General features: G+C 41.8%; 1 protein-coding gene across 3 annotated transcripts in view; it reads right to left on the minus strand.

Annotated features, from left to right (window-relative positions):
* Positions 1–13687, minus strand: part of LOC115223778 (NAD(P) transhydrogenase, mitochondrial) — an 85080-nt gene that overhangs the window by 10329 nt on the left and 61064 nt on the right. For all 3 annotated transcript variants that reach the window (XM_036512770.1, XM_029794446.2, XM_036512769.1), the window contains 8 exons: positions 12584–12655; positions 10033–10263; positions 7928–8107; positions 6344–6451; positions 4805–5050; positions 3168–3356; positions 2466–2617; positions 381–645 (listed from right to left, as the gene is read on the minus strand). In XM_036512770.1, the coding sequence (XP_036368663.1) occupies positions 381–645; positions 2466–2617; positions 3168–3356; positions 4805–5050; positions 6344–6451; positions 7928–8107; positions 10033–10263; positions 12584–12655 (1443 nt within the window). The remainder of the gene's footprint in view (positions 1–380; positions 646–2465; positions 2618–3167; positions 3357–4804; positions 5051–6343; positions 6452–7927; positions 8108–10032; positions 10264–12583; positions 12656–13687) is intronic.

The following is a 13687-nucleotide window of genomic DNA, read 5'->3' on the forward strand; positions in this document are numbered from 1 at the left end:
AGACACACACATATATCACATTTTATATAGATATATATATATATACACACACATATACATACATACACACACACACATATACATACATACACACACACACATATACACATATACATACATACACACACACATATATATATATATGATGGGCTTCTTTCAGTGTCCGCCTACCAAATCCACTCACAGGGCTTTAGTTGGCTAGAGACTATAGTAGAAAACACTTGCCCAAGGTGCTATGCAGTGGGACTGAACCCGGAACCATGTGGTTGATACCACTCCTGTGCCTATATATATATATATTTACTTTATTCATGGGATAAACAAACTAGCATTGGTTTCATACCAAGAGTGAAAAATTGTTAAGTGAGAAAGACACTCACCTGCTACGGGATGTATTCCAAAACGGACATTCTTGCCTTTGCTTGTAAGGAGACTGACCATCTCAGCAATGGGGTACTGAGCCTTGGCCACACACAAGCCGTAACCGGGGACAATGATGATATCTTTGGCATTAGCAATCAGTTCGGTAGTTCCTTCAACATCGATTTCCGTGTGTGTCCCTGTGATAGTCATCGGTTTTCCCCCACCGGTGGAGCTGGTTCCATAGCCTCCGAGGATTACATTCGGAAGGGAACGGTTCATAGCCTGGAATGGAAAAGCAAATAGAGAAATAAATGCATGAATTTTTCATTAACCCTTTGGCGTTTAAACTGGCCATACCTGGCCAAAATGTTCTACCAGCTTTATGTTCAAACTGACCAGATCTAGCCTCTCACACCTACCCTACAATGCCATGCTAAAAGTAAACAATCACATTAAAATCTTGAAGCTCTGAGATATCTTTTGCTTGTTTTCAATCATAAGACCGCGGCCATGCTGGGGCACCGCCTTGAGGAATTTTAGTTGAACTAATCGACCCCAGGACTTATTTTTCTTTTTAAGCCTGGTACCTACTCTATTGGTCTCTTTTGTCAAACTGTTAAGTGACAGGGGATGTAAACACACCAACACTGGTTGTCAAGCAGTGGTGGGGGACAAATACAAACACACACACACAATATATGAGCTTCTTTCAGTTTCCATCTAATCACAAGGCTTTGGTTGGCCCAAGGCTACAGTTGAAGACACTTGCCCAAGGTGCCACACAGTGGAATTGAACCCAGTGCCACGTGGTTGGGAAGCAAACTTCTTACCACACAGCCACATCTGCACCTATAAAGGTTAAGAATTTCATTTCCCAACCAGATTTCAGGTTCAATCTCACTGCACGGCAACTTAGGAAAGTATTTTCTACAACAATCAATGCATGGTGAAGATGGAAACTCTAGGGCTTCCATACACTTTCCATTTACATCATTTAACATCCACTTTTCCATGTTGGCATGGATCAGATGGAATTTGTTAAAACAGATTTTTCTATAACCAGAAGCCGTTCCCAGTAAGGTAATTTCTTTCGATAGCTAGACATGTTTTATGTGGAAAACTGGAAGTGAAAATCCTTGCTTGTATTATTATTATTATTCATCGTTTAACGTCCATTTTCCATGCTAGCATGGGTTGGACGGTTCAAGTGGGGTCTTGGAAGCCAGGAGGCTGCACCAGGCTCCAGTCTGATCTGACAGTGTTTCTACAGCTGGATGCCCTTCCTAACGCCAACCACTCCGTGAGTGTAGTGGGTGCTTTTTACATGCCACCTGCACAGGTGCCAGACGATGAGCTGGCACAGGTATCACAACTACAATTTCCATTTGATTTTTAGGAATTCTATTTAAAAAAAATGAATAAATAAATAAAATAAAATAAAAAATTTTAATATTTTGTACAATGCAGAAATATAACCAGTTCACTGCACAGATTTTCACAACTAAATCTTATATGGCCTGCCAAGGGCCATATGGACTTTGGTTGAAGGCCACTGATATACAACCACCATATGATATTAAGACAAGAGTACATTCACAATCATACATACATATATATATATATATATATAAATATATACAGCAAGCATCTTACAGTTTCCATCAATCAAATCTACTCACAGGGATTTGATTAGCCTGAGGCTATAGAAGAACTTGCCTAAGGTGCAGTACAGTGGGACTGAACCAGAGACCACAAGATTGGGGAGTAAGCTTCTTAACCATGCAGCCACTACAGTGTCTATGGCAGTGGTTTTCAACCAGGGTTCCGCCAGTACAGTGCAGGGGTTCCGCAAGAAGTTACAAAACTGCTAAAATCGGAAGTAATTTTTAAGTCTCCTGTGCAGATATGTGTGCATAAGACTATTAAATTATTGCACAGGGGTTCCTCGAGCCAGTGGAATGTTTCCTTGGAGTTCCGCTCCAGCAAAAAGGTTGAAAAGCACTGGTCTATGGCCATGCCGACACCAATGGTAACGTTTGTGCCAATGAGAACAGGGATAAAAAAAAAAAGCAAAAATTGATGGTAGAAAGTTGAAAGATTACTTTGCACATGATGTAGGAAAGAATGGCACCAGAGGAACCGATCAAAGCACCAACAATGGTCATTAAGTTGTTGTTCATCATGAAACCTTCAGCACACAGAGCCCAGCCAGAGTAGCTGTTCAGGACGGTAATAACCACAGGCATATCAGCACCTGGAAATAAATAAGGAGAGTAATGAGGACAATTTTAATTACACACCTGTCTTTCTTTATATTTGATTGCAATGAAATTTCGTTTAACCTTTTAGTATTTAAACCGGCCCTTCCTAACGCCAACCACTCTGAGAGTGTAGTGGGTGCTTTTTACGTGCCCCCGCATGGGGGGGGGGGGCAGTCAGGCAGTACTGGTAACGAGCTCGCTCTAATCTTTTTACACATGCCACCGGCACAGGTGTCGGTAAGGCGACGCTGGTAACGATCACACTCGAATGGTGCCTTTTATGTGCCACTGGCACGGAAGCCGGTTAGCCGCTCTGTCAACGATCACACTCGAATGGTGCCTTTTATGTGCCACTGGCACGGAAGCCGGTTAGCCGCTATGTCAACGATCACACTCGAATGGTGCCTTTTATGTGCCACTGGCACGGAAGCCGGTTAGCCGCTCTGTCAACGATCACACTCATATGGTGCTCTTTGCACCCCGCTAGCACGTATGCCAAACAACAATAAATATCCATAAATGCAAAGCAAAACAATTACTTACCGCCAATCGCCACGGTTAAAGTGAGTCCCATAACACTGGACAAGGAAGCAGTGGTACCAAGCATAAGCATACTGGACGTAGGGTCATTGGTCATCATGTAATAACCCATAGCACCAATATTGGTTGTCAGGAGTCCAAGATTCAAAGCATGACGGCCTGGCAACATGATGGGGGCAGAGTTCATGATCCCTAAATGGACGAAGAGAAAACACAGAATTATAATTTCAATCAATCTTATTTTTGCTTCTTGTTTCAATCATTAGCTGGAGCACCAACTTGAATTTTAGTTGAATGAATTGATCCCAGTACTTACTTAAGTTTGGTACTTATTCTATCAGACTCTCTTGTTGAATCGCTAAGTTACAGGGACGTAAACACACCAACACCAGTTGTCAATTGCTGGGGGGAAGGGAAGAAATATATACACAAAATCACACACGATGGGCTTCTTTCAGTTTCCGCCTACCAAATACACTCACAAGGCTTTGGTCAGCCTGAGGTCATAGTAGAAGACACTTGCCCAAAGTGCCATGCAGTGGGTTTGAACCCAGAACTGTTTGGTTGGGAAGCAAACTTCTTACCACACAGCCATGCCTACTGAGATAATTTAACGGATAATGCTGGGGTAGCAGTGGAAATGTCTTAAGGAGACTCCCTATTTGATTTGGGTTAATAAGGGACACAAAAATGGGGACACACTATAGAGCCTCCTTTCTGTGACTGACGAAACAAACTAAACGATTGAACTACTTTCCCATTATTGGGCTCCACTTTGATGTTTGGATGACTTGAGGAACATCACAAAAGTTACAGGAACATAAACACACCAACACCAGTTGTCAAGCAGTGATGGAGGGGACACAAACACACAAAACGTCATATACATTTATATGATGAGATTTTTTCAGTTTGTCTACCAAACCCATGCACAAGGATTTGGTTGGCCTGTGGCTATAGAAGACACTTGCCCAAGGTGCCATACAGTAGGACTGAACCCAGAACTAGCCACACCCGCGTCTGTGTATGGCAAAAATGTTTACAGTGAAATTTTCTATAACTAAAAATAATAATAATAATGATTTCTAACAAAAGCCTAAGTCCACAAACTTTGAGAAAGGGTTCAGTTGTTTATATCGACCTCAATATTATGTTGGTACTTTATGTTATTGATTCAGAAAAGAGGGATGACCAAGTCTACCTTGGCAGGATTTGAACACAAAATAGAAAAAGACCTAAGTATAGCAGTTAGTCCAGCACTTTGCCTGTTCTGCCAATAAACATTTGTTTCTGATAAGGGCACAAAGCAAAGACCTCAGTAGATGACTGGTACTCTATTTTATTGACCTCAGAGGAAAGACGAAGTTGACATAGGTAAAACTTGAACTCATCACTATCATCATCAAAGCAAATTTCATTGACAGGGATTTTAGTTGGTTAGTTGGTCCATAGCTATAGTAGAAGATGCCTAAAATGCTGTGCAGTGGAACTGAACCTGAGACCACATGGTTAGAAAGCATTTTTACTCAACTATATATAAACCTAGATAAACTTAAGTGATGCACCAACATGACCACAATCCAATGTCTGAAACCTGTGACAGAATGAATTGTAATAAATTATAATAAACAAATACATACCTTGTAATTTGCCGAAAGCAACAAGAGAGCCAGTGAATGTGACACCTCCGATGTAGGTTCCGAGGAAGAGGGCGGTCTTGATGACTGATGCAGCTGGGTCAGTGGCAAAATGAGGTTGTTCCACCAAGTGATTAGCAAAACAAGTAAACACTGCAGCTGCACCCACGAGGCTGTGAAAGAGAGCGACCATCTGAGGAAGGTCCGTCACTTCTAACCTCTTGGCTAAAACGGAGCCGATTAGACCACCTGGATGTCATCAAGATGACAAAGAAAGAAAAAAAAAGAAAAATGTATTAATATAAGCATTACATTACATTACATATCCCGTAGTCTGGTTGACCGTTAGGGCACCACTGATGACTTTGTGACCAGCTCTCTCAACCCGCCACCATCTTCTGCCTCTCACACTGTATCTCTCATCTTTAGGCCTGTCCACTCACAAATATTTCCCCAAATCTTTCTCTGTCTGCCTCTGCAACCTTTGACTGTTCCCTAAAGGATTGTTTTGGCCATCCCTGATGAGTGGGTGACATGCCTAATCCACCTGAGCTTGCATTTCTTTACTATGGTAAGAAGTTCCTCACAGGATTCTGTTGCCTGCCTTATTCTTCTCGGTGACCCTGCTGGTGCCGGTGCCATGTAAAAAACATCCAGTCCACACAGTGAAGTGATTTGCATTTGGAAGAGCATCAAACTGTAAAGACCATGCTGAAACTGCCCTTGCCTCTGCAGGTGCCATGTAAAAACCATGCCAAAACAGACACAGAAGCCTGGTGTAGTTTTCTGCCTGACTGACCCCCATCAAACCATCTAACCAATGCTTGCCTGGAAGGTGGATGTTAAACAAAGACGACCACGATGATGATGTAAGTTTGGTAAGACAAACAGGAAAGCTAGAACTCTTGAACATGAGGAGTTTACACATGTTGTATATTTTCATAGGCAGGAGTTTCAAAGTGACTCAAAGGTCAAGAGTTTCGTGCACAACACTCACCAGATCAGGACAAATGTGTACCGAATCTAAACTGGGATACACATGATAATGACCAACAGATAGCATCAGCAGCCGTCCAAGAATTTGGACCTGGAGATCTCCATTTCCAGCGACTTTGAGGGCCACCTCCCAGTGGTGTCGGGCATCAACGAAGAGCCCTCGACTACAACAAGACGACCAAAGTTTTTTTTTTTTCCAAGGACTGGGGTCTCCCGCCCCCTAAGCTCTAGACCATCACCTAATCATCCTTACCCGTCTTGTTGCTTAACAACAACAACAACAGCATCAGTAATCAGAAGGAAAAAGTCAATGGAAACTGTATCCTTCGTTCTATAGGAAGATCCACTGTGATGTGATGATAATAATTGGCTGCTATTTTCAGCAGGTTCAGCAACCAAGCAGTGGCAATCTATTTGGCTTGATTGAGATTCTGTTTTATGATTGTTCCAAGAATTTATGGGACATAAAACACAGCCTGCAGTAAAATGGTTCACTTGTGAAAGGCACCAAGCCTGACCCCTGCAAGAAAGGAGATTCGTACTTACCACTACCCATAGTGACAGCCATTTGGGTGAAGAGTTCAGGGGAAGGTTTAATGATTCCAAGGGTGGCAGCGACACCCGACGAGACACCGATCATACCGAGGGTATTACCTGCAATAGAACAGAAATTGATAAAACATGCAAGTTTTATTTTGGGTTTGAAGAAAATATAGTTTTTGTTGTATCTCATGGCAGTCATTGCAGAGACTGCCTTCGGTCACGAATGACCATGGGATTGCAACTAGAAAGTTACCCTCCAAGGCACACAAGTCCAGCAGTCGCCCATGCATACCAGCTTCTCTTCTCTGCGCCACTGATGTTATCCAAGGGAAAGGCAAAGGGCTGATACAGCTTGGCACCAGTGATGTTGCAACTCATTTCTACAGCTGAGTGAACTGGAGCAATATGAAATAAAGTGTCTTGCTCAAGAACACAACACATAGCCCGGTCTGAGAATCAAACTCACAACCTCACAGTCGTAAGATCAACGCCCTAACCACTGAGCCATGCGCATTCACATGACAGTCATTATACTAGTAATAAACACACACACATTAACCCTTTTGATACCAACCTGCCTGAGACCACCCCAGTTTCTATAACATGAACTTAGTGATTAAAAGTTGTCTAAATTATCACCTTACAAACATATACATATTATACAAGTTATGAGCAACTTGTGCCAGTGCCCCCTGATTGGCTCCTGTGCCGGTGGCATCTAAAAAGCACTATCTGAACGTGATCGATGCTAGGCCCGCCTGACTGGCTCCTCTGCTGGTGGCACGGAAAAAACAACCCACTACATTCTCGGAGTTGTTGGCTTTAGGAAGGGCATCCAGCTGTAGAAACGTTGCCTAGTGCAGATTGTAGCCTGGTACAGCCACTGGCTGCACCAGACTACAATTACTAATGAGATTGTTAATGATTATTATTAATGAGATTGTAGCCTGGTGTAGCCACTGGCTTTCAAGACATCAGTCAAACTGTCCAGCCCATGCTAGTATGGAAAACGGACATTAAACGATGATGATAATGATGAAGCCATTTTTGAAATTGGCTTTCTCTACACTGGCAGGAAATCTTGAAATTAAACTGAATATATTTCTTTACTACCCACAAGGGGCTAAACACAGAGGGGACAAACAAGGACAGACAAACGGATTAAGTCGATTACATCGACCCTAGTGCGTAACTGGTACTTAATTTATCGACCCCGAAAGGATGAAAGGCAAAGTCGACCTCGGCGGAATTTGAACTCAGAACGTAACGACAGACGAAATACCTATCTCTTTACACAAGGGGCTAAACATAGAGGGGACAAACAAGGACAGACAAACGGATTAAGTCGATTACATCGACCCTAGTGCGTAACTGGTACTTAATTTATCGACCCCAAAAGGATGAAAGGCAAAGTCGACCTCGGTGGAATTTGAACTCAGAACGTAGCGGCAGACGAAATACCGCTAAGCATTTCGCCCGGCGTGCTAACGATTCTACCAGCTCACCGCCTTGAAATAAAACTGAATAATGACACACATACACACATACTATACACAAGCAAGGACACAAATGAAATAGTGACCATACCGACTCTGGAGGTTTTTTGAGAAGAGAGGCCAGTAAGGGCTCCAACACAGCAAAGACCAGCGGCCAGGTAGGTCATCTGGTGGATGTCTGGGTAGGTACCCTGGTATGCTGTTAAACCATAACCACTGAGGAAAGCGGCGGCTGGGATACCGTACAGGTAGTTGAACTCTGGGGGGTCAGCTGTAAAGAGAGACAGAGAGAGAGATGTATTAAGATATATTGTGGAGTTTACGTTGGTGATGGAAAGGGGTTGGTGATGGGGAGAGGAGATTAGTGATGGGGAGGGAGAAGGCAAGAGTAAAACAAAAAGAAAAAGGCAAGTGAGAATGAGAGAGGGGGTGAGTGGGAGTAAAAAAGAAACAAAGAGAATGTGGGTATGGGAGAGTAAAAGAAAGAGTGGGTGTGTGTGAGAGAGAGAGAGAGAGAGAGAGAGAGAGAGAAAAGGTGTGAGAGTGTAAGAGAGAAAGAATGGGTGTGAATAAGCAAGTGTCCCCTGTATGGCATTTATGTTAGGGAACAATCTCAGATTGCAGAGGGAACTGGGAGAGAGAAACATGAACGAAGAAAGAATTCCGAAAAACTGCAATTCCAGCAAAGGGAACTCAAAGACAAGCATGTAAACATTTAAAAAGTCCCAAAGCAAAAATAAATAAATACAAACACAAAAATAAATCAATAAACCCCAGATAAATACAATACGAAGGGGTCCGCTGGAAAGTTCCTGGCTTTGGGTAAAAGAAAATACAGGAGGATCAATTAATTACGATTTTATTCAACATGTTCCCCTCTCAGATTCACACACTTATTGCAGTGGTCCTTCAGTTTTTCTAAGCCCTATGAAAGAACTTGGAAGGTTGAGCCTCCAACCGGGCCTTTCACGATAGCCAGGAACTTTTCACCAGCCCCTCATAAAAGCTTAAAAAAAAAATTTATGTATCAAAAGAATGAAAGAAGCTGCCCCTTAAAAATAATTCAACCCTTTAAAATTTAGATTTCTTTGTCAAATGTAATGCTTATCTATTCAAGTTGTTTTGAATTTATCATGCATTATCTCACAGCTTCAAGATGTCACTGACATTGCAGGGTAGGTGGGAGATGTTGGATCTCATCAGTTTTAACATAAAACACAGAATATTTGGGTTGGTTATGGCTAGTTTAAACTGGCATTCAGATTATTCGGTCAAATGATCCGCTTATTTATTCACCTTGTTTTGAATTAATCATAAATTGTTTTTGTACCTTCGAGATTTTGATGTTTATTTCTAAAACGACATTGTAGGATAGGTGTGAGAGGCCAAATCTAGCCAGTTTGAACATAAAACAGGCAGAATATTTTGGCTATACATGGCAGGGTTTAACCCTTTCGTTACCAACCCGGCTGAAACCAGCTCTTGCTTTGAGTACAAATGTCTTGTTTTCATAAGTTTTGAATTAAAATCTTCCACCAAACCTTTGTCACAATTTATGTTCCTAACACTAGCTGAATGGTAACTAAGTTATTTTACTAAATTTTTTGTTATATTTAAAGTAATTGAAAGAAACACAGAGCATCTCAACAGAAATACGGTAATGAAAGGGTTAATCTTTTTCACTCTGTGGAATTTCCACAGGTCCCATTAATATTGATGTTGAAGATATGAAAGGTGAAGATGACCTCAACAGCAATAAAATCCTTCTTTCTTTCTTTCTTAAATAGCTTCTCTTAACCCTTTTGATACCAATCCGGCTGAAACCGGCTCTTGCTTTGAGTACAAATGTCTTGTTTTCATCAGTTTTGAATAAAAATCTTCCAGCTGGAAGCTGCTGACAGGGATCCAACATCGGCAGCTAAATGCAAAATGCATGCAAAGGGTACTAATTCCTTCAGACACAGCTAGAAAAAACTGCCGTTCAAACTGAAAAGATCCCCGAACTTGTTTTACACCTCAGTCCCAATTTATGTTCCCAACTCTAGCTGAATTATAACGAAGTTATTTTACTAAATTCTTTGTTATATTTAAAGTAATTGAAAGAAACACAGAACATCTCAAAATAAATACGGTAACGAAAGGGTTAAAAGCAAAAAGGTTGAAAAAAGGAGGTTGAGAGAGAGAAAGTGAACTTACTTGGTCTCTTGAACATGTCCAACATGCGCTGGGTAACCAAGAAACCACCACCAATGTTGATGCAAGAAATGAACGCTGCAGTGCTGGCGAGGGCCTGAGAGGTAGTGGAGGGCATGTAACCCCCACCCATCAGCAACATACCACCGACAGCTGTGATTCCAGAGATGGCATTGGTGACAGACATCAGAGGAGAATGAAGAGCAGGAGTGACTCCCCACACAGTGTGATAACCTGGAATGCAGAAGGGGGACAAAAAACACACGTCAAAATAGAGAAAGGAGAGTATTGTAGTTGACTTGAAGCATTGTCTATTGTTTGTAAAAATAAAATGTTTTGAATGACACAACAATGCATTATAATACAAGCAACGAACTATAAGAACTGATGTAATTTAATTGTCCATAGTCTGATATAATATTTCGGAATAAAAATTCCTTCTTCGGATATTCCTAGGAATTGATGGAGTCGCTGCTATAATCGGTTTTCCAACAGCTTTTCTTAAAAAACCAATTATAGTAGTGACTCCATCAATTCCTAAGAATATCTTGTTCCTTTTCGAGCCACGCCTGGCTCATAAGGGCCGGTTTCTCGGTTTCCTTGGCGTATAGGTTCCCCACCTGGATGGGATGCCGGTCCGTTGCAGGTGAGCTGCAAGATGCAGGAGGAAAGAATGAGAGAAAGTTGTGGCGAAAGAGTCAGCAGAAGTTTGCCATTACCTTCTGCCGGAGCCGTGTGGAGCTTAGGTGTTTCGCTCATAAACACACACATCGCCCGAACTGAGATTCAAAACCGCGATCCCTCAACTACGAGCCTGCTGCTCTAACCACTAGGCCATGTGCCTCCACTAAGAATATCTGAAGAAGGAATTTTTATTCCAAAATATATCAGTTCTTAAAGTCCATTGTTTGTGTTTCAAAACATTTTATTCATTAAAATAGAGAATTATTTTCTACTCTAGGTACAAGGCCCAACATTTTTGGGGAGGGGGCCAGTCGATTAGATCGACCCCAGTACACAACTGGTACTTAATTTATCGACCCCGAAAGGATGAAAGGCAAAGTCAACCTCTGCTTGATGACTAAACGAGAATGTTTAATTCCTGTTAAAAGACTTCAATACTAAGGCAGGTGATCACAGAAGAGTCTAAGGAAGTCCTCAAATAAAGATAACAACCTATTTTTAGACATAAATCTCATATTTAAACAGAGAAAGTTAATACAAAGATGCCTTAGTCTGGGTTTGTGAAGTCATGACATATAAACACAAATGATAACCTCTAAGTAAAACACACACACGCACGCACACCATTCAATTATGCTCACACAAACACATCAACAATAAGATCACATATACACAAGTTTAAGCTCACACATAAATCCCACAAGAGATATACAGACACACATACATACAAACTGACAGATATACAGAAATAAACACACACGCACACAAACTCCCAAGTCAGTTCCCACAAATATGTACACAAATTCAAAGTCTTTCTCATACGCAAACTTTCAGGCACACAAAGACACACACACAGCAACTCACAAAGACACACACACTTGCTCTCACAACCTAAGACACACACACACACACAATAAAACAACAAGAACACAGTTCTAGATAGAAACAGAGAACAAGTACCTGTCAAGGGTCAACATGATAAGAGACATCAGTTTAGTGACCTGACAGCTTGAGTTTTGGATGTTATCATATTTGAGCTCTAAAATATTGATCATACCATATCAACACACACTGTATTGATGATGCTAGAAATAACAGGAAAATCTTCCTCAAATCACAACCTGGCCTATTTTTTAAATGGATATACATTAGGAGGTGTTGATGCATTATAAAAGGAAACAAATCTATCGGTGGCACATAAAAAGCACCATCTGAGCGTGGCCGTTCGCCAGCCTCGTCTAGCACCTGTGTCGGTGGCACGTAAAAAGCACCCACTATACTCATGGAGTGGTTGGCGTTAGGAAGGGCATCCAGCTGTAGAAACTCTGCCAGATCAGACTGGGCCTGGTGCAGCCTTCTAGCTTCCCAGACCCCAGTTGAACCGTCCAACCCATACTAGCATGGAAAGCGGATGTTAAACAATGATGATGATATATATATATATCTCAATATACTAAGTGATGTGTATATATGTGTGTGGTGTGTGTATGTATGTATGTATATATATATATAGATGGCGTTGCCTTACTGGCAATTGTGCTGGTGGAATGTGAAAAAACATTCGAGCGAGGTCGTTGCCAGTGCCGCAGGACTGGCTCCTGTGCAGGTGGCACATAAAAAATACCATTTGAGCGTGGTTGCTGCCAGTACCGCCTGACTGGCCCTCGTGCCGGTGGCACGTAAAAGGCACTCAGTTCACACAGACAACAGAGAGCCTGATGCGGCTCTCTGGCTTACCAGCTCCAAAGTCCTGGGGTTCGATTTGTTTAAAGGCGGTGCTCTAGCATGGCCAGTCAAAATGGCTGAAACAAGTAAAAGAGTAAAAGAATTTTAAAAAAAGGAAGAAGGAAAGGCTTTCTTCTGTACGTACCAACAATACCAGACAAACCAAATGTTGTGACCATTGTAGTGAAGGCTGGGTTTGGTGAGGCAATACCAAGACCTGTAAAAGAAGAGGAAAGAATTTTTAGGTATTAGAAGCAAACAGCTGAGGCTATTGATTGTGAAGTTGAGGTTTCAAATCTTAGCAGAGTCACAAGAGAGAGGCAAAGCTGTGATGGAGACAAGAGAGACATAGAGCCATGGTGGAGAAGTGGAAGAGAAAGAGACATAGTTATGATGGAAAGGCGAGAGAGAGAGAAAGAAAGATAGCTATGAGGGAGAGATGAGTGAAGAGAGGGGAAATAGCTGTGATATAGAGGCAGAAGGGGAGAGGTACATAGCTATGATGGAAAGTGAGAAGAGAGAGATAGCTATGATAGAAAGGTAGGAGAAAGACATGTCATAATTATGTAAGTTTACTCAAGTCACACTCATTATTTTGCGTTAAATCTTGGTACAAATTGTTTTCCCTTCATAGTTTTAGCTTTGCCCCATGAATAAGTCCAGTCCAGTTTTTGTCTATTTTCTTTTTTTTTTTTTTTTTGCAGTAAAAACTAATTATGAAATAGTGTGACTGTTTGTGAGTAAATACAGAAGTTAAGACAGAGAAATGAGAGTAGTAACAGCTAAAATGGAAAGATGGGTGGTGAGAGTCATAGCTATGATGGAGACGTAGGAAAGAAAGGATACACATATGAAGAGGTGAGTAGAGAGAGAGATAAATCGAAATCAATCAAAAATCAATGGAAACTGTAGTTGTGATACCAGTGCCGGTGGCACGTAAAAGAACCATCCGAATGTGGTCGTTGCCAACGCCACCTCGACTGGTCTCCATGCTGGTGGCACATAAAAAGCACCAACTGATCGTGGCCGTTGCCAGCCTCGCCTGGCACCTGTGCCAGTGGCACGTAAAAATCAGCCATTACACTCATGGAGTGGTTGGCGTTAGGAAGGGCATCCAGCTGTAGAAACATTGCCAGATCAGACTGGAGCCTGGTGCAGCCTCCATGGCTTACCAGACCCTGGTTGAACCGTCCAACCCATGCTAGCATGGAAAGTGGATGTTAAACGATGAAGATGATGATGAGAGAGA

This window comes from Octopus sinensis, linkage group LG24, assembly GCF_006345805.1.
Source record: "Octopus sinensis linkage group LG24, ASM634580v1, whole genome shotgun sequence".
Classification (NCBI taxonomy): Eukaryota; Metazoa; Mollusca; class Cephalopoda; order Octopoda; family Octopodidae; genus Octopus; species Octopus sinensis.